The sequence below is a fragment of the Mustela erminea genome, chromosome 9 (assembly GCF_009829155.1).
Source record: "Mustela erminea isolate mMusErm1 chromosome 9, mMusErm1.Pri, whole genome shotgun sequence".
Lineage (NCBI taxonomy): Eukaryota > Metazoa > Chordata > Mammalia > Carnivora > Mustelidae > Mustela > Mustela erminea.
This window is the reverse complement of record NC_045622.1, coordinates 112,467,506-112,491,108: the sequence shown is the minus strand read 5'-3', so window position 1 is coordinate 112,491,108 and position 23,603 is coordinate 112,467,506. Positions and strand designations below refer to the sequence as shown.

The 23,603-nt window shown below is 65.0% G+C and overlaps 1 protein-coding gene and 1 pseudogene across 5 annotated transcripts; one reads left to right on the top strand and one right to left on the bottom strand.

The window, feature by feature from the left end:
• Positions 1-6,944: 6,944 nt before the first annotated feature.
• Positions 6,945-22,059, bottom strand: IGF2 (insulin like growth factor 2). 5 transcript variants are annotated; one of them, XM_032358308.1, is made up of 5 exons: positions 21,975-21,992; positions 14,560-14,706; positions 9,781-9,943; positions 7,785-7,945; positions 6,945-7,627 (listed from the first exon to the last, which is right to left on the bottom strand). In XM_032358308.1, exons 2-5 carry the CDS (start codon positions 14,701-14,703, stop codon positions 7,388-7,390), a joined length of 708 nt encoding a protein of 235 aa, XP_032214199.1. In that variant the 5' UTR covers positions 14,704-14,706; positions 21,975-21,992; the 3' UTR covers positions 6,945-7,387. The 5 variants fall into 5 exon arrangements, with proteins under 5 accessions (XP_032214199.1, XP_032214198.1, XP_032214201.1 ...); XM_032358307.1 differs by lacking the exon at positions 21,975-21,992 and adding an exon at positions 15,590-15,757; XM_032358310.1 differs by lacking the exon at positions 21,975-21,992 and adding an exon at positions 15,248-15,566 and having other exon boundaries at positions 7,785-7,936; positions 14,542-14,706.
• LOC116598890 lies at positions 18,862-21,987 on the top strand (annotated as a pseudogene).
• Positions 22,060-23,603: the final 1,544 nt, after the last annotated feature.

Sequence of the window (23,603 nt, the reverse complement as noted above, 5' to 3'; positions counted from 1 at the left end):
CTTTCCTCCTGTCTGGGCTGCAATCACGGGCTCTACACCTGTCACCCCACTACCCAGCCTGTGGGTGCCAGCGCCCGGGGAGGGGGACGGGCCCATCCGTCCACACCTCCTGGGCTCCTTGGCCGAGCTGGGCCAGGGGATACGGGCCTTGGGCGTCAGGACAGGAAAGAGCAGGGAGGAAGGTCGGGAGAGGGTGACGGCCCAGGGACCAGGGTCTGTGAGAAGGGGTGGGGGCTTGGGCTGGCGCAGATGCGGGTGCAGTCGGGGGGGCATTGGAGGAAACACGCGGGACACATCCAGGCTCCTCCCCACCCAGGGCCACGGGGAAGCCCCTCAACCAGACACACAGACACCCCGATCCTCCTGGCCCCAGGACGGCCCAGTCAGCAGCACCCCGACCGGCCTGTGGGCCCCTCCGGTCTCCCCCTCACCATGCCCGGCGCCCCTTCCAGGGCTCAGCGCTGCGGGCACGGCCTAGGGGAGAGGGCCGGCCGCCGGGCAGGAATGTTTGCGGCCAGTGTAAACAGATCGTTTCTGTCTGCCTGGGGGGCGGGGGGAGGGAGTTGTCTTCAGCTTTGTTATGTTCTGAAAAAAAAAGGCAAAAAATTTGGGTCACAAACCACAAACTGTTTTGCTTTCGGCGTAACTGGCATAAACAGGCATTTTCTCTTCGGTTTCTGGCCGGCTGAGGCCTGGGCTGGCTGGGGCTGGGAGCAGGGAGAGAGGCTGAGGGCTGCGCTAGGAGGCCCAAGGCCACCGCCCACCCGGGCCAGAGGGGCTGCGCAGGTAGAGGCCGGGTCCCCCCACCGCCGCCCCCCGGACTGGGGCCTGTGATCTGGCTACACCGCGGAGGGGGCACCAGCCGAGGGCCAGGCCCAGGCAGGGAGGAGCGGGGACCCCGGGAGCTGCGGCCAGCAGGGCGGGCGGACGCAGGTTGCTGGGGTTGAAGCCCAGGGGCCAGAGCCAGGAGAGGCGAGGAGGCCTCTAGGAAGGAGAGGCTTGCAGCCTGCTGAGGGGCCCCCAAAGGCGGGTGTGCCGGAGCCCTTTGCGGCACTCCGGGGCCTTCCTGGCCAGCTCTGCGCTGTGACAGGGTTGGGGAGCACCGGGCCGCGGACGGCCGTGACGGCGCACCTGTGTCTGCCCAGCTCGTCCTGCGGCAGGTGGATGTGGCTGTGTGGTTGGAGTGTGCGGGCGGGGGTGCTCCCCAGGGTCAGAGCAGACGCCCGCCCGGGGGCCCAGGCCAGAGCAGCTAGCTTGTGAAGGAGGAGGGGCCTGTGGCATGGGGTGGGGGTGGGGGTCGCTGAAGGACAGAAGAACTGTGGGGGCCGGGGCTGAAGGCCCAGAAAAAGCCTGTGGTTTGCACTCAGGCCTGTGGCCCATGGGAGCCACGGAGGGTCCTAAGGCGAGAGTGGCGCCCTTCCGGCTGGCAGACGGATGGAAGACAAGAGCTGGGCGCGGCAGGGTCCCGTGGCTGGCAGAGCTGTGCGATTTGCCACAGACTGAATTGTTCGCGGGGCAGGGCAGGGGGCCTGGAGCGGGTGCGGGCCTGAGGAGAGCGAGGGGCTGGATCGGCCAGGCAGAGGCCACTTCGCAGCTCTGGGAGAACGGCCAGCGGAGACCCAAGTGGGGTCAGGAGCGCAGAAAGTTAGTCTGTGTCTCCAGCTCAGCAAACGGCCCCTCTGTGGCCCACCGCTCACAGTCAGCCTTCAGGGTCACGTGCCGCGTCAAGCGCATAGTAGGGGAACATGCAAGCCTGATCACCTCGGTGAGGGAGTGCTGGATCGCCCCGGTGAAGGGGCGCTGGGTACCGGCTTCCCCAAGGGGAGTGCAAGTCCACAGAGTTCACAGTGAGGAGACCGGCGGCCTTGGGGAAGTGGCACAGGCAGGGGCAGACCATGCCAAGGTCCCGAGGCAGAAGCACGCTTGGGAGTCCACCCAGCCCTGGGGGTCCCCGTGAGGACTTGGCAGAAGCGGGCCCGCTCTGGCGGTTTCAAAGACCACCCAGGGTCCCTGTGGTCGCCAGCGGAGACTGGCAGGAACCATCGGAGGGAGGAACTGGGTGCAGCCTGGGCTGGTGGGACCGCAGGCCCGAGGGTCCTCCGGGACGGGCGCAGCACCTGCTTTTCTCCCCAGTGGCCACCTCCATGCTGGCCTCAGCGCCAGGAACAGGATCTAGGGCAGAGCAGGGGTCTCCTCACGTAATTTTCCTAAGTGACCACAAACTGGGCTGTTTGAAGGACGGAATCCATTCTCTCCCTATTCTGGAGGCCGGAGTCCAAAGTCAGCTCTCCAGACTGAAATGCAGGGGTCCCAGGGCCAAGCCCCCTGCCAGCCTGGGGGGGGGGGCTCCCTCCTGCCTCCCCCGCCCCTCCCCCACGGGCCAGCCCCTTCTCTCCTGTCCCAGGGACGCCTGTGTTTGGGCTGAGGCTCACCCGAATCCGGGTGAGCTCGTCCCTCCCTGACCCCCACAGAGACCCTTCCTCCAAACAAGGCCTCGTTCACAGGCTCCAGGGCTGGGATGCGGACCTGGACCGGGCGGTATTTTGGAGGAGAACCATCCAGCCCAACCCCGCAGGACTCGGTAAATGTTTGTTGCGTGAGTGACAACAGCCTACCCTGCCCTCATCCCTGCCCTGAACTCTCCCCAGAGGGAGGCCCCTCTCCGCGCCTCCCTCCAGGAGAACCCCAGCATCCCACCGCCTCCAGGCCTGCACTCCAAAATGTCTTTCTCCCGGAGACCCGTCTGCTTCAAAGAGGGCTCCAACATTCCCTCCATGACACTGAGCCTGGGGTGCCCTCAAAATGGGGGCGCTCGTCCATCACGCTCAGGCGTGAGCTGCGGGTTTACAGAGCAGAGAGAGGGGACCAAGCCCAGCTGGGCCGCCCAGGCAGAGCGGGGCGAGGGCAGCGCCCGCCCTGGGGGTGCAGCGGGTCTGACGCTAACTGGCTGCCAGGAGCTCAGGCGGGGCGGCAGGGCGAGGGTCTTGGGGAAAGCCGGCGCAGGCAGGGGTGCGGGTGGGCTGCACTGCAGTGAGGGAGGAGGCTGTGAGGACGGTGCTGGGTGTGGCCGGTGGGGGCGGCTGGGGAGGGCCTGGCTTGCCCAGAGCTGGGAGGAAAGCCGACCCTGAGTTCAGCACCCAAGGACCCCCGGAGGGGAGCCAGGCAGGGCTCTGTGGACCTTCGGGGGCAGAGCGTGCACGAGCCTGGGGAGAGAAAGACCCAGACCTGGTCTCCAGGGTGGGGAGACCTGGGCGGAGGGGGGTCCACTGCGGGCTGTGCCATACCACTGGGGCCCCTCCCGGAGCCCCCACGTGAGAGCCCTCAGTCTGCCTGAAGATGGGCACGGTGTCCCTATCCAACTGGCTCTTCCCCTCACCCTCGGACGCTGACCCTGCCTCCTCCGGGCAGCCACCCAGTCACCCTGTTTGGAGTTTTCAGCGCAGCAAGCGTGGGCAACATGGCCAGGACCCGAGACAACACCAGCCGGGCTCTCGGAGGCCTGGCTTCGAGCCTGTTGTGGCCAGCACCAGGCCAGGAAACAGAAACTACTAGAAATAGAAAGAAAGATGGGGTTCAGGGTGGGAGACCTTCCTCCCACCCAGAGAGAGCTCTGGGCCTGCCCCTGAGTGCTGCCCAGCCCACCACCCCTCTACCCACCACGGTGCCCCTGCAGAACCGGGGCCTGCGCGGCAGGGCGGGGAAGCAGTCAGCTCGAGCCTCAAGCCCCACAGAGGCCAGCCTGGGGACCCTAAACTTCAGCTCAGAGGACAGAGCACTGGGGGGGAGTGTGCAGGGCTAAGGAGCGGAGGGGCTTTCTGCTGTAGCCTCCACCTGGGGAGGCTAAGCGTGTCTGTGTGTGCAGCCAGGCAGGTGACACGAATCCTCATCTCTAGCCACAGCTAGCTTCCGGACCCTTCCCGAAACTGGTGAGCCCCCAGCACCCACCCCTGTCCCTGGGATTGGCAGTGAAGGCGCTTCACTTCTCCTGGATACCATGCCCCGGGGACCCCTGCTGCCACAGGGCACCCCAGTGCTTGAGGACTTGGTGCCTGAGATTGTCCCAGAGCGGCTGGCCCCAAGCAGGTGGCCGTGGTCACTGCTGAGAGGGTGCAGGCTCTCGGGCTGTCCTCCCTGGCCACACGTCCCTGAGACAGCAGAACCCGCAACCCCAGGCGCCCCCCCACCCCACCCCACAGGCGTGTGAAAGAGCAGAGGACTCGGAACCAGGTAAATTTGAATGCTTTATTGGGATTGCGAGCGATAAATGTTAAAGACAAAACCCAAGCAATGAATTTTGCCAGAAATATCAGCATGTTAAAGGGGTCGAGTGGAGGCCCGCACGGCCACTGCCAGATGGACCGCAGCAGCGGGTGAGGCGACATTCGGTGCGGGGCACGTGGGGGGTCTTCAGGCGATGGTGGGGGGGACCCAAGAGGAGGTCCCGCTGAAGACATTTGAGGGGGGAGAGAAGATGGGCGGCCACAGTCGGGCTCGGGAAGTCAGATGGGGGCCCGGGTCGGGATGGCTAGGGACCCTGCGAGAGCTGCTTGCTGGGAGACCCAGGGGAGCGTCGGCAGACGGCCCTGGAGCGCCCACCCCACGAGAGGCAGAAGGTAACACTGGGTGGGATGGGCGTCCGGCAGGATGGGCAGGAAATTTGGGGTGCCTCCGAGTCTTTTTGGATCTCAGGCCAATCTGTCTGCGTCCCAATGACAATTTGGCTCTTTTCAGCTCTGTCCAATGTTCCGAATGGCCCATTCCGGGGACGCCTGCCGAAGGCCCCTCTGAGCCGCTGGTGGGCTGACACGTACCGCCCCCAGGGTCGTGTCAGCCCCGCTACTGGGGCCCAGAAGCCTCAGGCCTCTAGAATGCTAGTCAGGCTGTCGTGCAGGGGGGCTGAGCTGGGGGCAAAAGTGGGGGTGAGGTAAACCTCCCAGCCGCCCGGATCCCTGCCACAGCCCTAGGCGCCGAGATGGTGGCTGGTTCGGTACTGCCAGACCCTTGGGCCTCGGGGCCCGAGCAACCCCAGCCGACAGAGCGCCGTCACAGCTCTCCTGCTCTGTGGGGCCTGCACCCTCCTGACCTCCCCGACTCCCCGACCTCACCCTGCCTGGATCCCCGGAAGGCCTGCAGAGCTCTGAGCCTCCTGGGGACAAGACAGGGTGCTGAGCAGGCGGGCAAGCTGTCACCGAGGGGCGAGGGGAGGGCTCCCCAAGTGCACGGAAGGCGGCCACCTGCTCCAGCCCGATGGAGCCCAACTCACACACCTGCGGCCCCTTCCCCCCCAGCCAGCCGGGGCCGGCCGGGGGCCCCTTCCTGATGGCCTCCGAGCACCTTCCGGACACCGAGGAGACGCCTCCCCACCCCCTCCTCCGCCCCTCAGGACCTCCGGGGACCAGCCACTGTCCCCGAAGGCCAGGCCGGGCAGCGGCCCGCTCCTTTCCCTCGGGCTTCTCCGTGGGGCCCAGTGGCCAGCGCCCCACGGAGGCCCCACTCTCGACTCAACCCAAGCGACAGGGACAGATAAAAACAAAAACCGAATCGGGACGATAAATGGCGGAGAGCAGGACGTGCGGCTTGGCCGCGGTGGCCGTGGTGGTGGTGGCTTGTGTGGCACTGCTTGGTCTCTGCTCCCCTGTTACGTGGGGCGGGAGTATGTTTAATTTGGTGTGTGAGCGCGTAAAAAGCTAAGGAGGGATCAAAAAAAAAAAAAGGAAAAAAGCCCCAGGAGATACCAATTAAAGGGGGGAATAGATCAATTGGCGTAAATTTGGGTTCCTCATTGGGTCTGTAATTCTGCGCTGTGACTCCTGACCGTCATCGTCCGAACCTTGCGGGACCACTTCCTCCCACAGAGCACCCCCCACCCAGCCCCCACTGCCCCCCACCCGCCCCTCCAACCGCCAGACTTCCCACACTCCCCACCATCGTTGCCGGCCTCCTGGGGGGCCTCTCATTTCTGAGAGGCCCCCAGAAGGCTGGCAAGGATGGTCCCTAGGTGTGCTGGGGGTCCCAGATGTTCCTCAAAGAGCACACCTAGGGGGTCAGGCTCCGGGTAGGCACGTCTTGGTCTCTGCTCGGCTACAGCCGCCTCCAGCCAGGCCAAACGCAGCCCTCGCTCTGCATGATGGTAGGGGGCACAGATGCTGGTGGGGCCTGGGGGCACCGGCTCATCCCACGGGGACCGTGGGGAATGCCACCTCCTGCACCGAAGATGGACCGCCCCTCTCCCACCCAAGGAGCGCGTCCCGGGAGTCAGGAGGGGAGCACAGGACATGAAAACCTCACCAATGAACAAGTCCGGGAAAGGTCTGTGACAGAACACAGACTGCACGGTGCCGGGCTCCCCCGTGTGCGCGTGTGCGTGCGTGTGCATGCGTGTGCGTGCATGTGGAAGCGTGTGTGCATCTGTGCGTGAGCGTGTGCATGTGTGTGAGGTTGTGTGTGTCTGCGTGTGTGAGCATGCCTGTCGGGTGTCTGCAGGGGTGCCTGTGGGTGTGTGTGTTTTTTAGGGTGAAAACTGAGATGTAGAATTTGAGGGCGTGTGGATTTTGGAGGATGCATTTAGGGTGTCTGGGGATCTGTACCGATAAAGTCGATTTCCACAAATTTTGGCGTTCATGTTCTGTTCTCCCCTCCTTTGGTGTCCCTGGGAGGCCCCTCTAGCTCCACGGTGACTTTGGGGACGGGAAGCAGCGCGAGGAACGAGTCTGGGGCTTTGCTGGTTTGCGGACGCCCGATTCTCCCCACGGCGCGGCCGGAGTTCGGCCGGAGGGGGCGGGAGCCGGCTGCGACCCGGACGTGCCCACCTGCAGATCTGGGGTCCCTTCCTTTCTCCTGGAGGGGATGCCTGAGCCACGGCCAATCTGACTCGAGGTCCTGGGAAGAGAAGGGGGGGGGGGCTAATTCTTTCACGATTGTTTCTAAGCCAATTCGGTTCTGGATTTTTTTTTTTTTAGCCAATTGATAATTTTAGGGTTTTTGTTTTTTTAAGCTAATTAACGTTCCAGGTGTTTCTAAAAAGCCAATTCCTTTTAAGGGGACTAATGTGTGTGTACGAGGGAGGGAGTTAGGGGTTCGTAGTTTCGGTTTTCTGGTTACACAATTTGGGGATAATTTGGGGGTAATTTGGGGGGGATGTTTAAAGCCAATTGAGTTTGCACATTTCTAGAGATGTTGCTAGAGTCTCCTCAGCCCGATGGAGAGGGCCAAGGAGAGAAGAGCCTGACATGGGGAGGTTGGGGCGCGGGGGCCGGGGCTGGGGGAGCCCGCAGAGGGAATGCGATCCCAAGAGGGGTCAGAGGCGGGGCCTGGTGGAACGGCCCCTGGCCAGGAGGAGGGCACTAGGTGGACAGTGCCATCTTGCAGAATTACGCGACATTTTGGCTCACTTCTGATTGCCGGAGGCCTCCGGAGAGGCGCCCCCGTGGGCCGCGGGGTCGTGGGTGGGCAGGGCGATCAGCGGACGATGACGCTTGGCCTCTCTGAACGCCTCGAGCTCCTTGGCGAGCAAGCGACCCCGGCGGGCGCGCAGGAGGGCAGGCAGGCCCCTGCGCAGTCGTTGGGCGGACTGCTTCCAGGTGTCATATTGGAAGAACTTGCCCACGGGGTATCTGGGGAAGTTGTCCTGAGGGGAAGGGGCCAGTCAGGGGGCGCCCAGCTCGTGGGGGGCCCCACAGGGCTCAACGCTCACCCTCCAGGGGGTGTCCACCAGCCGCGCTGCGGGCCCTGGTCCCCCAGCGCCGAGGAGACCCCCTGCAGCCCGAGGCCGAGTCGCCTCTTACCGGAAGCACGGTCGGAGGGGTCGACACGTCCCTCTCGGACTTGGCGGGGGCGGCACAGTAGGTCTCCAGAAGGGCCAGGTCACAACTGCGGAAGCAGCATTCCTCCACGATGCCACGGCTGCTGCGGCGGCTCACGCGGCTTGCCGGCCTGCCTGGAAGTCCCACAGGGGGAAGGGGAGCCGCACTTGAGCACCGGCCCGCACGGTCCCCACGCCCGGAGCTGGCCTCTGGCCGGTGGCCACCCCGGAGAGGGGGCAGGAGAAGAGGAGAACCAGCCGGCGGGGGTCCCTGCAGCAGCAGCCAGCCTCGCGGAGGAAGGGGGACAGAGCGGGCAGGCGGGGTGCCCAGGAAGGACAGGAGTGGAAGTGGGGGTGCGTGTGCTCCAGGACCAGCCCCTGGCCTCTCGCTGCCCCCCTGCTCGCGTGGAAGGTAGACACAGCCTCCTGGTCCCACCGCCCAGGGAGGTGGGGGAAAATGTGCCGGTGTGAGCCCGGCTCGGGGGGCCGCCCACAAGGGGTCCAGCCCCCATACTGGGGGGCACAGGGTCCCGTCTTGGAGGCCAGGCTGGGACGCAAGTGTTGCCCCCCAACAGAGCAGGAGCCTGGGCGGCCCGCAGCCCTCGAGACGCCGAGACGCCGCAGGCTTGGGAGAAGAAGAGGAAGACGGGAGGGGAGGAGTGAGGACCTCCAGGAAACCGCGTCCTCCTGCCCTCCCGCCCTCCCCGCCCCTCCGCTGCTCAGGCTCCAAGGTGGGCTGCGAGGAAGAGTCCAAGGGCAGGCGCCCTGGGGAGGAGGTCCCACGGGCGGGGGCTAGGCCCGGCCCTCCCGGCAGGGGATCCGCTCCCGGGGCACCAGACCCTCCTGCCCCCAAACAAGGCAGGCGCGAGAGAGGGCACAGCCGAGGCCAGGGTGGGCGGGACTTCAGAAGCAAGGAGAGAGCAGGAGAACTTGGCAGAGAGAAGCGTTGAGATCCCCAGGCTGGCGTCTGTGGGCAAGCAGAGACTCCGGAGGGGGGGAGGCCCTGTGAGGAGGGCTGGGTCTGACCAACTCACCCCAGCCACACCCCCGCCCCCACCCCACCTTCAGGGTCGTCCCATCATCCCCACGAGCACTCCCCCGTCCCATGCTATAGATGAGAAACGGAGGCCCAGCCTTCTGGGGGGCGAGGGCAAGGACCCACACCCCTGAGGGAGGGGCCACCTCCAACCCGGGGTTCCACAGAGAGACGGGCAAAGAGAAGCAGAGGCATCAGGGAAAGCCTGCGGGGCGGGGGGGGGGAGGCGTTGAAATCAAGAGAGAAACAGGAGGAACAGCCCAAGAGCCCTTGCAGCCGCAGGTGGGCACCACACATGGTGGCCCAGACCTCAGGTCCCTGTGCCTCCCTCTGTGCCCCTGTGTGGGCAGGCTCTCCTCTCCTCCCCTCGTGCCCAGGGAGAGCTGAGCTCCCCCAGCCTGTGGGACATGCCACACCAGCTTCTGTGCTCACTGGTCTCCAACCCGTTTTAGCTAACTTGAAATCAGATAGTCCCACTGTCAAAATGTCAGGCACCATGGAAAGGTCGGGGAGGGGGGACTTCAGTGCTCACAGCACTGCCCCCAAGCCCTCCACCCTGCTGGGGCCTGTCCCCTGCCCCACCCCATCCAGCCCACCCTGCCAGGCTCTGCCCCCCACCCCCTGCACAGATACCACCCTTCCGGGGAGGAGACTGTTCTACTTTGAGTCATGCTGCGGGAAAATTGGGGGCGTGAGCGCTACCCAGGCACCCAGCAGGTGCCCAACAAATGTGGAAGCAGTTGGGCTCATGAAGTCTCAGAGCAAGAGAGCCTGGGGTCGACCCTCAGCAGTGGCTTCCCTCTGCCTGGTCTCCCCCACACCAGGCGTCCTGGAGGGTATCCGTGGGCATCTAGGAAATGGTGTGGAGGACTGACTGCAGCATTTACGGAGCACCTGCTGTATGTGCCCTCCCCCGTGCCCCACCGCACACTGAGCTACTTACTGAAGTAAAAGCCGCGGTCCCCACAGACAAACTGGAGGGTGTCCACCAGCTCCCCGCCGCACAGGGTCTCACTGGGGCGGTAAGCAGCAAAGCAGCACGAGGCCAAGGCCAAGAAGGTCAGCAGCACCAGCATCGACTTCCCCATCGGGACCCCCATCGGCATCTGGGGACGGAGAGAAGAGGCCTGAGCCCACCCGCCCCGCCTGCCCGGGCCTCCCGCCCCCCGACGGAGACACCAGCCCAGCCATCTTGTGACTCCCAGGTCCGTTTAGCTCCGTTTAGGTCCTCGACACGACCACTCTAGTTACAGAAATCACACGTGCTCTCCCTGCCCAAGGCGGGGTGTGCAGCAGCCCCGCGTCCAGTGCATGCGTGTGAGGCCCGTCTCTGATTGGCACCGAGTGCTGGCCAGCAATTTCACGTGGGCGTGATCCTCCCCATGTCACCACGGCAGGGGCTCGGCCACACCCGGAGCTGCAGGGGCCAGTGCTGGACACTGAACCTGGCCTCTGTCCTATGAAGTCATGGGGGCGGGGCCAGCACAGGGCAGTGGCCACTCCTTGGACCTCCCAGCATCAGCCAAGATGGCAGACAGCCCCACCCCACCACAGAGCATGTGCATCCCAGAGGGCCGGCCCCCCACAAGCAGCAGGGGGTCCTGCGGGGGTGGGGGGAGGGCAGTCCCACCCCACCCCTCCCCCTCCCCCACCCTCCCAGTCTGTGGCTGAGCAAACCTCAGGTCAAGGATCCCTGGTTACCCTGTGGTGCCAACCACATTCCCAGGGACCTTGTTCTCCTGAATGGCTCAGTCTCCCCTCCAGGCTGCCCTGGACACCCCAAAACAAAGGCTAAAAGCCCCCGCTGCAGGGCTGGCATCACACCACCCAGGGCCTTGAGGTCCCTCGGGATCACCAGACCTTCTCCCCACTGGGGTACCAAACCTCACCCTAGGAGCCGGAGGGAACAGGTCAGGCCACCTGGAGGCTGGACACTAGGTCCTCGGGGCCCAATCTGGAAGGACACACCCCCTGCCCCGGGCTGTGCAGCTGCAGGACCCAGGCAAGGGTTAACCAGGTCCCTTCAGGGTTGGGGGCTCAGGAAGGACCTCAGGCTCTCTCAGAGACTCAGTGAGCGGCCCCTGCTCCCTCCGTTAAGTGGAACCGCCTCCACCTCCAGGCAGGCAGCCCCAGCCTGCCCTCCACTGGCCCAGGTACAAACCCCTTCTGGGACAAGAGTCACAGCCCAGAGCCTTTAAGCCCACCGGCACCTGATGCTACCCAAGCCCTGGGCCAGGCAGCCTGCCCGCAGGCGCCCTTCCCAGGCTCCACACCTGGTGGGCACAGGGGTCCCGGCAGCGTGGCCCATCCCAGCCCGGTACCGGGCTGTGGCATGCTAGGCCCAGAGAACTTCTGATGCCTTAAATGGTGCAGGAGAGGAGGGGATAAGGAGGGAGTGCGATCCCGCTGAGACTCAGGAAGACCAGTGGCCAGATCCCCATTAGGACCTGGAGTGCCAGCCTGCTCACCTCCCCCTGCCCTGGCCTGGCCCCAGCCAGGCTCCCAGGCTGCCCCCACTGCTGCCCCCTTCCAAATTCTAAGAACAATTTGGCCAGCTAGCGACTGGGCGCCGGCCGAGCGGCAGCTGCGTCCTTCCGCAAGCCCGGCCACTCCAGTGCAGGGTGGGTCCAGAGCACCCACCGAGAGCCCAGGCCCCACCACGAGAGAGGCACGAGAGGCACGAGGCAGGCAGAGCTATGGGCCAGGTAAGCAAGCCCCGGAGGAGGGAGGGTAGGGGCGAGGAGGGTAGAAGCAGGGAGGAGGGGCTGAGGCCCGGGGGGGCCATCAGCGGGCGGGCAGGCTGGAGCCGGAGGGCAGAGGGGTCCTCGGCTCAACAGCCCTGGTTACCTGCAGCTGGACAGGAGGCTTGCTGGGACTGGAGGAGGAGGAGGAGGAGGAGGAGCAAGCTGGAAGGCTGCCTCACAGGAGAAGCCAATGTCCAGTTTGCAGGCTGGTCAGTGCTCCGGCTTTTATGTCTGAGCCGGCTCCTCCCCGCCGGGGCTCCACCCTACCCCCCACCCCTCTCCCTGCTGACCACTCCCCCCGCCCCCTTTGCTCCCGCCCCCTCCGTCCTTCCAGCCAGTCCCTGCCCTCCTGCACCCCCACCAGCTAGCCCTGGACCATCCCTCTGCGAAGTGCCCCGGGGTGGGGGTGGGGGCTCATCCTGCACCCCCAGCCCATCTAGGCACCAGGCAATGTCGGGGGGGGGGCGGGGAGGTTAGGGAGGGGGGCTGCTTTACACCTCCTTGTATGGAAAGTTCCATCTGCCCACTGGGCCGGGGCACATACTCTCTGGGGGCTGCACACTCCTGCCCTTCTGAGCTTCCAACCAGCCCCTCTCCCCAGATTCTTGGGTGGAAATGCTCGGGACAGGGAAAGGGGGAGCGCGGGTGGGGGGGCCAGCTGCAAATGTGGCGCCTGGCCTGAGCCTTTCGCCAGCTCGCCCCCTCTTCCATCCTGGCCCCGCCCACCCCGTCTTCCTCCTTCAGTCTTGCTGGCACACAGTCAACATACCAGGGTGGGTTTCTGAGCCTTGCGCCCCTCCTCATTACCCAACACCCTGGGGGACAGGGCCCTCCCCCACACGGCAACGGACCGCAGACTCTCCGCAACACCCCCCTGCACCCACAGACCGACCAGGAAGTCGCCTTTGCAGACAGCTCACACCTCCCCTGCACTTCCCGAAGCCCCTACCCACCCCCCCCTCCACTTTGGCGGCGCAGGGGAGAGCGCGGGCTGGGCGACGGGGAGCAGGACCCACAGCCCCCCAACCCTGGGCCTGCGCGGGCCCCTCTCTCCCCCGACCGGCCCGCGCGCCGCTTACCTGGAAGCCGGCGCGGCTGCCGCCCACCTCCCTGCTGCGGATCGCAAACCGAACAGCGGGCGTTGGCCCTCCTGCCGGACACTCCTCTGCCAGCGCCGCTCTGGCCGGGTCGCGGGGGCCGAATGTGCGACGAGGCAGAACGGGGGGATGGCTTTTTTTGGGGGGGGGACTCGTCTGATTGTTTGGGGAGGGCGGGCTGTCTGCGGGCTGGGGCGGGCCAGATGTTGTACTTTTAGGGGGGGAAAGGGTATCGGGAAATGAGGTCAGCTGTTGTATCAAGGATAGAAGGGGGCAGAGATAGTGGGAGACACAGACAGAACGTGAAAGGGGGGGGGCCGAAGAGAGGGCGAGAGGGAGAGAGGACAGAGAGAGGCGGGCAGGCTCGCAGCGGGGGAGAACAGCGCCCAGAGAAACAGAAAGCGTGTAATTAATCCACTTCGGGACGGCGGGGCGAGAGGGCGGGCGTGGAGGGGGAGGGAGCTGGAGGCGAGGAGCTGGGGGGGGCGGGAGGGAGCGAAGGGCAGGCTGCGGGAGAAGAGGGCGCGGGCGCCGGGACCAGAGGCCGGAGAGGGGACGGGGGAGCACAGAGAAGCGAGGGCAGCGCGCAACGTCGAGGGCCGGGGGAGGTGCTGAGGGGGGCGGCGTGGAGGGCGTCCCGGGCCGCGGGCGCCCAGCTCGGATTGGGCCGACGGAGCCCTCTGCCGTCGCGAGCCCGGGCCCTGGGAGGGGGGTGGCGATGGCGGTGGCGGCGCCGAGCCGCTCGGGATGCGGCGAGGAGGGGAGCGGAGGGCCGCGCGCCGGGGAGGGCTGGGGACAGCGCGGGAGATGACAACGCCGGCGGCCTGCGAGCCGGACTGCCTGCGGGGGGGACCGCCTCCTCGGGCGAAGCGGGGGAGGGCGTTGAGGTAGATGGAAGAGGAGGCGGCGGGGATCCGCAGGCCCGACGGAGCGCGGCCCCGCCGACGGCGCCCAAGGCGGGAGTCAGCAGCGTGGCGGCGGGCGGCGACGACGCGGGACCGCCGGCCGGGTGGAGGCGCTGGCGGGCCGAGCGCGGGCGGGCGTGGGCCAGGAGGCGGGGGCGGCCGGAAGGGGGGGGCCGGGGGCCGGCCTGGCCTCACGCAGCTCCGCCGGAGAGCAGGCGAACTGCGGGCGCCAACGCCCGGCTCTTATAGCCGCGCTACCCCGCCGCGCGGCGCCCGCTCGGGCCCCGCTGGCCCCGCGCCCGCGCCAATGGGCGCCCTCCGGGCGCTGGCCCCGCCCTCCGGACCGCCCCCGCGGCTCGAGCAGGGAGGGGGGCCAGGGGCTGGGGGGCCCCGGGTCCCGGGGCGACGGTGGGGGGGGCTGTGCGGTGCTCGCGGCAAGATTGGGTTGGGGGCGGGGAGTGGCCGAACGCGCAAGAAATCCCGAGTCTCTGTTCTAAAGTGTTGGGCCCCCCCTTTCGGGTTCCCGGGAACCGGGGGTTTCTAGGCTTGCGCGCGCCAGGGGCGCGAAGCGAGAAAGGTGGGCGGCGTCCCGGGCCCTAGCGCCGGCCGGGGACTACGCGGCGGGGGCGCCCGATCAAGAGTGAGGGCGCAGGTGGTTCGGCGCCGGGTCCGGGGTCCCCGCGGGAAGCTATAGGGCAAGGAGGAATTCCCGGGCGCGGGCAGGGCGCGCAGCCGCCACCTGCCCGAGCAGGCGCGGCGCCTGAAGTCGCGGCAGCCGGAGCCCGAGCGCCCCCCGGTGCCGCGCGGGAGCCGGGGTGTAGCCGCGGCGGCCGCCAGGTGCGGTTCCCGGGGAGGGCCGGCCCGGCCAGCCCCGAGCGGGGGCCAGCCGTGGGGCCTGCCGAGGCTGCGCCTGGCCCGGGAGAGAAGAGCAGGGCGGGAAACGGCGCTCAAATCCTACCTGCGTGACCAAACTCACCGGGGTTCGCGTGAGCAGCTCGCCTTTGGGACCCACCCAAAATATCCGGATAATGATTCCCCCGTCCTCAGTGCGTTGGACTTGCGTAGAGTCGGGTTCAGCCCCGGGGGCCACCACGATAATTTGGGGGTCTGGGGAAACCATCTCCTGGAGAGTTTGGACGACGTAAGAAGTCGTGATTTTTACCAAGTCAAAACCACGCACAAGCCCGGGCGCCCCGCCCGGCCCTCGGCGCCCCGGCCACCCGCGCCTCTCCGAGGGGAAGGGGCCGCCGCCGGCGGAAGCCCGTGCCGGCTCGCCCCCTCTCTCCGCCATCAATCACTGCGCCCGCGCTCGCCGCGCACCTCCCCAAGTCCCCTGACCCGCGGACTTGGAGGCGCTGCGCCGCCCGAACGGGGTGCGCCTCTCCTCGGCGTCCCTCCGACCCAGCGCCCGGCCCTCCCCTCTTCGGGGCCACCGAGGCGCCTTCCCCACGACTGTGATCTTTGAAAGAGCAAACGAAAGCGGCGCCCGTTTCGGGGCGCCAGGTCCCGGCGAGCGCGGCCGCCGAGCCGCGAGCCCTCAGCAGGCTTCCGCGCCCCGTCCTGGTGTCCCCGGCGGCTGCCCGAGGCGGGCGCCAGCCCCGGCGGGACTGTGTCGGGGAGGACGCGGAAGCTGGCCGGGGCCGCGGAGGCGGCGGGGAGCTCACCGCAAAGCTGGAGGCTGGAGGCGGGAAGCTGCGTCCGCGGGCGCGCGAGGAGCCGAGCCAGCGAGCGAGAGCCGTGCGGCGGCGGCGGACGCTGCTGGAGGTGAGCGGGACCCCGGGGGCAGTCCCCAGTGTCCTGGGGCAACGCCCAGTCCGTTGGAAGACCCGGGGACAATGCCCAAATTTGGGGGAAACTGGGGGCAATGCCCAGTCGTTTTCCTGGACGCGGGAGCAGCACTGCCCACGTCCTGGCGGGCCAAGTGTGCTGGGGAAATAGAGAAATGTCCCAAATCCGAGGAGTTTGGGGGGCCTTCGCAGGAGAGGAAGAGAGGCTGAAATCAGTACCCTCCGTTCGCTGGGTTGGAAAAAGTGCAGAGAGCTGCAGGCTGGCCGGGAACAATGCCCAGATACGGGGGACGCAAGTCAGAGCTCTGTCTGGTTTGCGGCTCAAAGCACGAGTGTCCCGGCGCAGGAGACCCAAGGGAGGCCCCGTTGGTGTGGGGAACTGTAATCAGTGACTATATTTGAGACTCAGGATCCAGGGTCCAACTTTAGAGGACCAGGGGACATTGCTCGGTGCAAAGGGTGTGGGGGAGGGAACAAGAAATCCAATTCTAAAATAAGGGGGACCCAGCCTATCGGTCACCAAGCTGAGGGAGAACCCCAGACCAATTTGTGGGAGATAGGTTTGGGGTGACTCGGGAAAATTCTCAGCATGAAAAGTGGAGGCGGGGGGACCCTCAGAGACCCATTATCTGAAATTGGGAGAAGAAAACCACTGAACCCACTCTGGGGCTCTAGGCGAAATTCCAGTGTGGTGTAGGAAGTAAAGACTGACTTGCACAATTTAGAAATACAAAACTAGTGACCTGAAAGCTGTGCGGCCAAGGGAGTAACCTCCTTACTTGTGGCTCTGGGGCCAATTCCCAGTGTCCTTTAGAAACTCAAGAAACACTGTCTAAACTTGGGGGGAACCTCCGGTGTGATCAGCACATTTGGGAAATGCAGAAAAATCGTGTCTGCTTATAACTCTAATTTTTAACTGGTTTCAATTGGTTTGTTTTGGGTGAGCAGGAAAAAATATCCTGTCTGCTTGGTCACTGTCTGCGTTTGGGAAACGCTGGCAAAACATGTCCCCAGTTTGGGGGATCCATGGGAATCATCCCATGGAGGCAGATGTCAAAACCTCAGGAACCCCGGGTAATAGCCAGGAAGCTCATAGGACACAGGCCTATAAGACCTAAGGTTTCTAGGATATTTTTTGATCCCTGGACATTTTCATATGGGGGGGTATGCAAAATTACCTAAACTTAAGGGGACTTGGGGAGCAAGGGTCACAAAATCAGGGGGTCCAAAAATCTATGTTCAAAAAAAGTTGTTTTGTGGCGGTGGGGGAAGTCCCAATTTATTTGGAGGACTGGGAGACATGTCTCAATTTGGAGGTCCCAGGAAACTAATGTTTTAATCTGGGGGTCCAGGGAAGTTGTTCAGAGTCCTCAGGAAAATTGGGGGTCAGTGTCTAAGTTTTAGGGGAAAAGGATTAAGAGTTTGTAGGTCGTGAGGCCTGGAGAATCAGGGTCTCTGGTGATCTGCAGGGAGCTTGTAGTGTGTGAGAGACCCAGAAAATGTTGCTTACATTTTGGGTGACTTTGCGGGTGTGCAGAACGGTCTAGAGTCCAAGAGATCAGTGCCTGTCTGTGACCCGAGTGTAGAACTGACCGTGTTTTCGGGCTTGGAGGGCAATGCGTGGTACTGGAGAGAGCTCAGCGTGTTCAAATAGAAGGAATCGGGGAAAGGGTCCAGTGTTATCCTGGGGTTTGAGATCACTGCCTGAATTTCAGAAAATCCGGATTTTTGTCAGTAAGCCGGTGAGACACAGGGAACGTTTTAATACTCAAAATGTTATAGTAAAGAGAACATGTTCCGAATGTTGGGTTACTGGGGACACCCAGCAGAGCCTGGTGTAGGGAGACATATGTAGGCTTTGTGCGAGGGTTTGTTCCCTGCGTGGTGTGACCCGGGAGAATCTGCCCAACCCACGGGGCCACAAGGAAGCGCATCTCAATGATTGCCCCCTGTGCTCTCCGGGGCTCTGTGACAGTGTCTAACCCGTCTGGGACCTGACTGGTGGTGGGAAGCTTGGAGAGTCCTGTAAAGGAGGGCCCCCGAATGTTCATGGCTCCCCCCTCCCAACACACAAATATTGCTCAATGAAATCTGGGGTTCAGAAATCATCCTCTCAACTTTGTGGAAGTCAGGAAACCAGAGCTCAGGCCATTTAGGGTTCAGAAAGGGGCCTGATGTGCGCTGGGCGCAATGCCTCAATTTCAGTGAAGGAATAGGAAGCCGCGTTCAGACTCTGAGGGTTCTGGGGAAATTGCTTCGTGTGCTGGGGGAACTGGGAGTCTTTGCGTAAAATTGGGGGACCCCTCGGGCTGGTGTCGGTAATTTGTGGAGCCCCGGCAGACAGTGTCCTAAACTGCGGTGGGCCAGGAAAACAGGGCTTCCCTGCCGGGGAGCAGAACAGGGACAAGGAGTCTTGCCTGGGAGACGCTGCAGTTCCTGTTCAAAATTATGGAGGCTCAGGGAAAAAGCCCCACTTGCTTTGGAGAGGGCGCCCAAGTGCCAGGAAAACCCCGTCCGCCTTCTGGGGAGCCAGGCACATCGGTCAGCGTGACCACAGGACCCGGGCTTAACGCAGCAGCTGTAGGGGACACCCGGTGGGCGGCCTGCAAATCCGGGGTACATGCGGCCCTTGAGAGCCTGGGAGAAAATGCCCAGTGAGTCTGGGGACCCGGGCCACTAGGCGAATGTGGGGAAACCAGCAGGGGCTTGCGTTTCTCGAGGTCCCCGGAAACGGAGGTCCAAGAAAATTCTTGTGGTCTGGGCAAATGCTGGATGTGTTTGGAAGACCTGGGAGCAAGCCTTAAATTCGGAGGATCCCCGGGAAAATACCGCCCGCGTTGGGTGGGAGCAGGGAGGTCGCTCGCCGGGCTGGGACCCCGGAGGCGGAGGGCCGCGCGGGAGCGGCGGAGCTCCCGGGGCTGGGGACGCGCTGCCGCCGCCGCTGCCGCCGCCGCCGCTCCCCCGCGTCTGGGGTCTGGCGCGCGGAGCAGTGGCGCCCTCGCCGGGGGACTCGGGCGCGGGCAGGTAGCGCCGGGCTCCCTGGGCGCGCGCCCCGGAAGGAATGTCGCCGCTTTCTCTGGCCTTCTGGCCGCCGGGAGCGCGCGTGCGGCGGCAGCCGGGGCCGAGCAGGCGTGGGGAGGGAGGGAGGAATCCGGGAGCCGCGAGGGAGAGACTTGGGCGCGGCGCCCCGGCGGGCGCTCCCGGGGCTCCCGGCTCCCCGCTCGGCCGCCTCCGAGGACGGCCCCGCGCTCCCCGCCGCCGCCGCGCCCCACGCGCTCCCGCGCTGCGAGCCTAGGCGAAGCCGCGGCCGGGCGGCCGCCGCGGGCAGGCTCGTCCCCGGCTCGGCTTGGGGGCCGGGGAGCACCCCAGACGGCCACCCCCGTGCGCCCAGACGCTCCGCGAGCGCCCTTCGGGCCTTAACCGGTCCCCCACGCAGGGGCGAAACCAGTTTTGCTTGGGTAACACGAAGGAGGGGAGGGCATGGGGAGGAAGAGGCGAGACATGGGGGAGGCCGGGGGGGGGGGGCCCTGCGCGGCCGCCGGGGCGCCCGGGGTCTCCTTTCGTTTTCTCAAAGAGAATGTGCCCGCGAAGCCTCACCACCCCGCCGCGAAAGCCCAGTTGCTCGCAGGCCGGCACTGAAGCCGACGCAGGCGCAAGGCGCTTCTGGGCAGGAACGCGGCCACCGCTTCCGAACGGAGCACTCTTAGGGTGGGGGGCAGCGACCCTGGGGGGCCCTCTGAGGAGTACGGAGCTACCAGGAAGAAGGCATTGCTGGGGGACGGAGGAATGGTGGGGATCCCCGGGCCACCACAGCGGGCATCGCTTGTCCCCACTGTCACCCACAGAAGGACCCCAGTTACAAGGGGACTGCTCAGAGCCTGACATTCTGGGAAGGCAGGGGTTAATGCCATTGGACAGGTGTGGGGACCCAGTCAGGGCTGAGGCAGCCCTTCACATTATTTTGGCAAGACAGGGAGACCCCCCCCCACCATGAAAAACAGCCCATTTTCCACCCAGAGCCCCAGGCACGTGGAGAATGTTCCCCCTTCAAATTCCAGTCCGCATCAATCACCCCGTGTCCCATTCCAAGAACATCTGGCCCGTCTCCCCCCACCCATCACGGCCCCCTCCCCTCTCCACCAGCTTCGCAGCCTCCCTGTGTCCCTGGCTTTCAGGCCTGTGTGGGTGTGCCTGGGGACAGCGGGGGTGAGGACAGGGCCTCCAGCAGAGAAGCCCTGAGTGGAGACCTGTGAATTTGGGGGTGAGGAACTGGGTCTCTGGGAGCCCAGAGCAGCTTTTCCAAAGCCTCCGGAGGGCCTCTGCTTCTGGACAAGCACAGGGCTCCCTGGGGCTCTGCTTTGGGCTCCGCACCTAGGCCTGCTTCCCAGCCTGGACTGGGGAGGGGGGATGCTGAGGTAAGAGCCCCTTTTCTAAGCGTGGGCTTTCCCCTCGGTTGGGGGTGCACTGGGGGGACAGGACAACAGCACCCGCGGTCTCTCAACGGGTCCCTCCCCTGCGTTCCGCCCATGCAGGCGCCTGTCCCGTAGAAGCCCCCGGCCGGTGCTTGGAGATGAGCCCTTCCAGCCTCTGCCTGGACCTAGGAGGTAAGAAGGCTAAGGCCACCCTGGGGTGCCAGGCTGAGCCGCTGGGGCGGGGGGGGGGGGGGGGGGGCACATGCTTGCGCTCCCTCCCCCTCCCCTGCGGGCTGCCTGCTGAACCCTCGCCTTATTTAGTCAAAAGTGTGGCTAAAGGGGCAGGCTTGGCAAGGGCAGACCCGGGTCACCGTAGGGCTCAAAAAAGGCACTGGCTGCCCCCAGCCAGGACCAGCGTCAGGCTCTCCCCGACTTCCGGCCCTCCACAGTAGGAAGGGAACTTCAGGTGCCCCAGTATTGTGGGACTGGGGTCTCTCCTGCCCAGAGCCTGCCTGGCAGAACTTCCAGCCCGAGCGCCAGCCTCCCCCCCCCCCGCCCCCGCCCCATCCTGCTCCAGCCCTGGCGGCACCCGCAGCCTCCCCCGCAGACCGCAAACCCATGCTCCACCGAGAATAATCGTGCCCCCCAAATTCGGACTCACCCTAAGAGCCTGGCCCCTACGCCTCAGGCCTGCGGCCGCTCCCCAGCCTCCTCCTCCCTGCTCCCAGCAGGCGGCCTTTCTCCTTCACGGTTTCCTCCCACGGCTCTGGCTCGGGGCTGGCCGCTCCCCGCTCCCTGGGACCAAGCCCAGCATTTTGCAAATTCTGCTCCGTTCTCCAAGGGTCCCTGAGCGCCCCTCCCTAGCCCACCGCAGGGCACTGGCCACTGAGGTGCAGACCGCACACTGGGCTCCAGGAGGGAGTCCGGCTCAGCGTCAGCCCCGGCTGGAAGCAAGGGACCCGGAGACCCAGCCGGAACCACCAGGACCCAACGACGGCACAAGCCACCCAAGGCACAAGGCGCCACACCGTAAATCAAAAGGCGAAAGTAGGTAGGGGTCTGGTGGGGACTACACGGGAGGGGGCTGGGCAGGTGTGCTGGGGAAGGACCCAGGCAAGGCCACCATTGTACTATTTTCTGTAGTGTCAGAAATAAAGACACCTTTAAAAGAACCTTCCTGGCCTCTCTCTCAGATGGGCCAACCAGCCTAGAAGGGGGTTACCTGCTGGGTCCCTCCCTGGCGGCTCAGAAGGGTGGCCCCAGTCACTTTTGGGTCCAGTGCAAGGACAGGGACACAGGCCGCCTCCACTTCCAAAGCTGCCCAGGACCCTGGAGCAGAGCCCCCTCCAGGGCAGCTCAGCCTGTGCCCCGACCCAGTACCTTGTCCGTGAATCGTGGTGACCACAAGTGTCCCAGGCTGTCTGGCCCTGGGGCCTTTCTAGTTGTCCCCCCACCCCCAACTCACACACGCAGGAAGCCACTCCGGGAGCACAATGGAGCCGTGACACGGGGGGGGGGGGGGGGGGGGGGGCTCGGTGCTCCTGTGGCCGCCGCACTCCCAAGCGCTTCTGCCGCCAGCCCCGCCAGTCCCGCGGGGCACGACCTCCCTTTCTCTTTCCAACTGAATAGCCAGGAGGCCTGCAACTGCCACCCACTTTGACAAATGGGGACAGAGAGGTCAAGCCACCGGTGTGAGACCCCACAGCCGGGCAGCCCAGGACAGGCGGGACCCGGGTCTTGGGCGCCACCGCTGAAAGCAGCCTGCCTGGGTCTCCTGCTTCCCCCCACTGATGAGTCCTCCCCCTCCCGCCTGCCTTGCTTCTCCCTCCAATTCCGTCCCCACCTTGTCCTCACGCCCCCCCCACTTCTCCCCTGGCTGCTCCCTCCCCTTCCCTTGCCGTTTTTTCAGCCAGAAGCTCCCCTCCAAGGACCCCCGGAGGAGCCCGACCCCCAGGAGCAGCTGTGCCCACACCTGAGCGACCGAGGGACAGACGCCCAGAGCGAAGCAGAGCCCTGAATCACAGATGCCCGCGGTGTGACCCAGAATAAAACCCAACTTCCCTGGGCCTTGTGGGGGGAAGGGGTGTCACTCCGTGAACCTAAGGACAGGAGGCCCCTGCGGGGAGCTGACACTTGGAGAGCTAAGCCCCGCGGCCACCTCAGCTCTGTGCTGGGAATCCGAAGACACTCACCTCTGCGGGGCTGGGGCTGGCCGCCTGCCTCAGTTCTGAGCGCGCCCGGACTGCCTGGGCCACAGGCCGCAGCAGCGCAGCTCCGGGCTGGGTTCTCTGGTGGCTCTGGCCGCCTTCGGTTCCGGCTGGGGGGCAGGCTGGGCAGGGGGCTCTGCTGGATGAGATGTGGGGCCTTGGGGCTGGGGGGCCACTTCTTCCTCTGGGAGTTCCGCAGTGACTCTTCGGCCCCTGGGGAAAACACACACAGGTGTTCCTGAGATGAGCACCTTTAACACCCCCCCCCCCCCAGCCAGAGCACCAGCCCCTTCTTCCCTGTCCCCTGGCTGTTCAGTGGGGAGGCCTCAGGTCACCTTGCCCGGGCTTTGGGTGGCAGCTGCCCTTCTTGTCCCCTTTTTCAAGGGACCAGGGAAGGGGGAAAGGGACCCACAGTTGGCCTCGACCTGGGCTTCCCAGCAGCCAAGCCAGCCAGGGGGCCTGTTCTGTTGGGTGGGCTGCCCCTGCCCTGCTGGTGTGGACTCCTGCCTGGGCATGGGGTGGGGGCTGCGCACGAAGGGCCGGTCTTGGGGGATCACAGCACATGTTAGGACACCCCCACACTCCAACATCCCCCCCTTGGGTGGAAGCAAGGAGGGGACAGGCACCAACCAAAGACACAGTTCTGTATGCAGAAGTCAGCTGGGTGGTTGGGGGCGTTGGGGTGGGACACTGGGCTTCCCTGGGGAAACGGAGCCTGTCCCCACAAACACCATGGCGGCTGTATGGAGAAGTCCGGGACCCCTGGGGGGAGGGGAGAGAAGCTTCATGTGCAGAATTAAGCACACCCCTGGGAAACTGGGGTTTCCAGAAACTCGCCCCAGCACTCAGTTGAGGGGGCTGGAGAGGCCCCAGGAGAACCGGGCAGGCGTTCAGGGAGAGAGGGGCTTTACCCTTTCAGTCCTGCCGTGGGGGTACCAAGGCTTCTGGCCCGTCATTGTCCTCTGTTTACTTAGTGGGATTCTTTGGTTATGGCTGGGAGGTGTAGGGAGTGGGGAGATGGGGAAGCTTGACTTTTAAAACGGTATATATAAAAAAAAAAAGCCTGCTCCAAAATCTCGGGCCCCTGGGCCCTGTGCACCAGTCTCCTGTTTGTCTCTGGTTGGGATGGGGGGGGCACAGCAACAGCAAACTTCTCACACACACACACACCAAAAAAAAAAAAAAAAAAAAAAAAAAAAAAAAAAACCCTGCCTTTTACATTTGCAGAAACAGCTGTTCACTCCTGCTGAGAAGAGCAGCCCTGCCCTCCACCCCTGCCCCTCCCACTCAGTCTGGCAGATTAGTGAAGGAAAACCTATTTTCCCTACAAAAGCCTCTGGCTCTGTGCAGCCCTGCAGAAGACCCCCTTCGCCACTCATCTTCCCCGTCTCCTCCAAAGTTGAGGCCACTCTTAGGTAGCTGGCCCAGGGCCTGCCCTCTGACAGCAGAGGTTTCGACCCTCGTGCAGAAGCGGGGGTCCTGGCTGCCCCCAGCCCCCAGCCCACGCACGCCTCCACACAGCAGGCAGAGTTTCTCCCACAGAGGCTGCAGCAAGAGGGAGGGAAGTCCAGTCACCTGTACTCTAGTCGCTGCGTCGTCCCCGAGGTCCCCGGG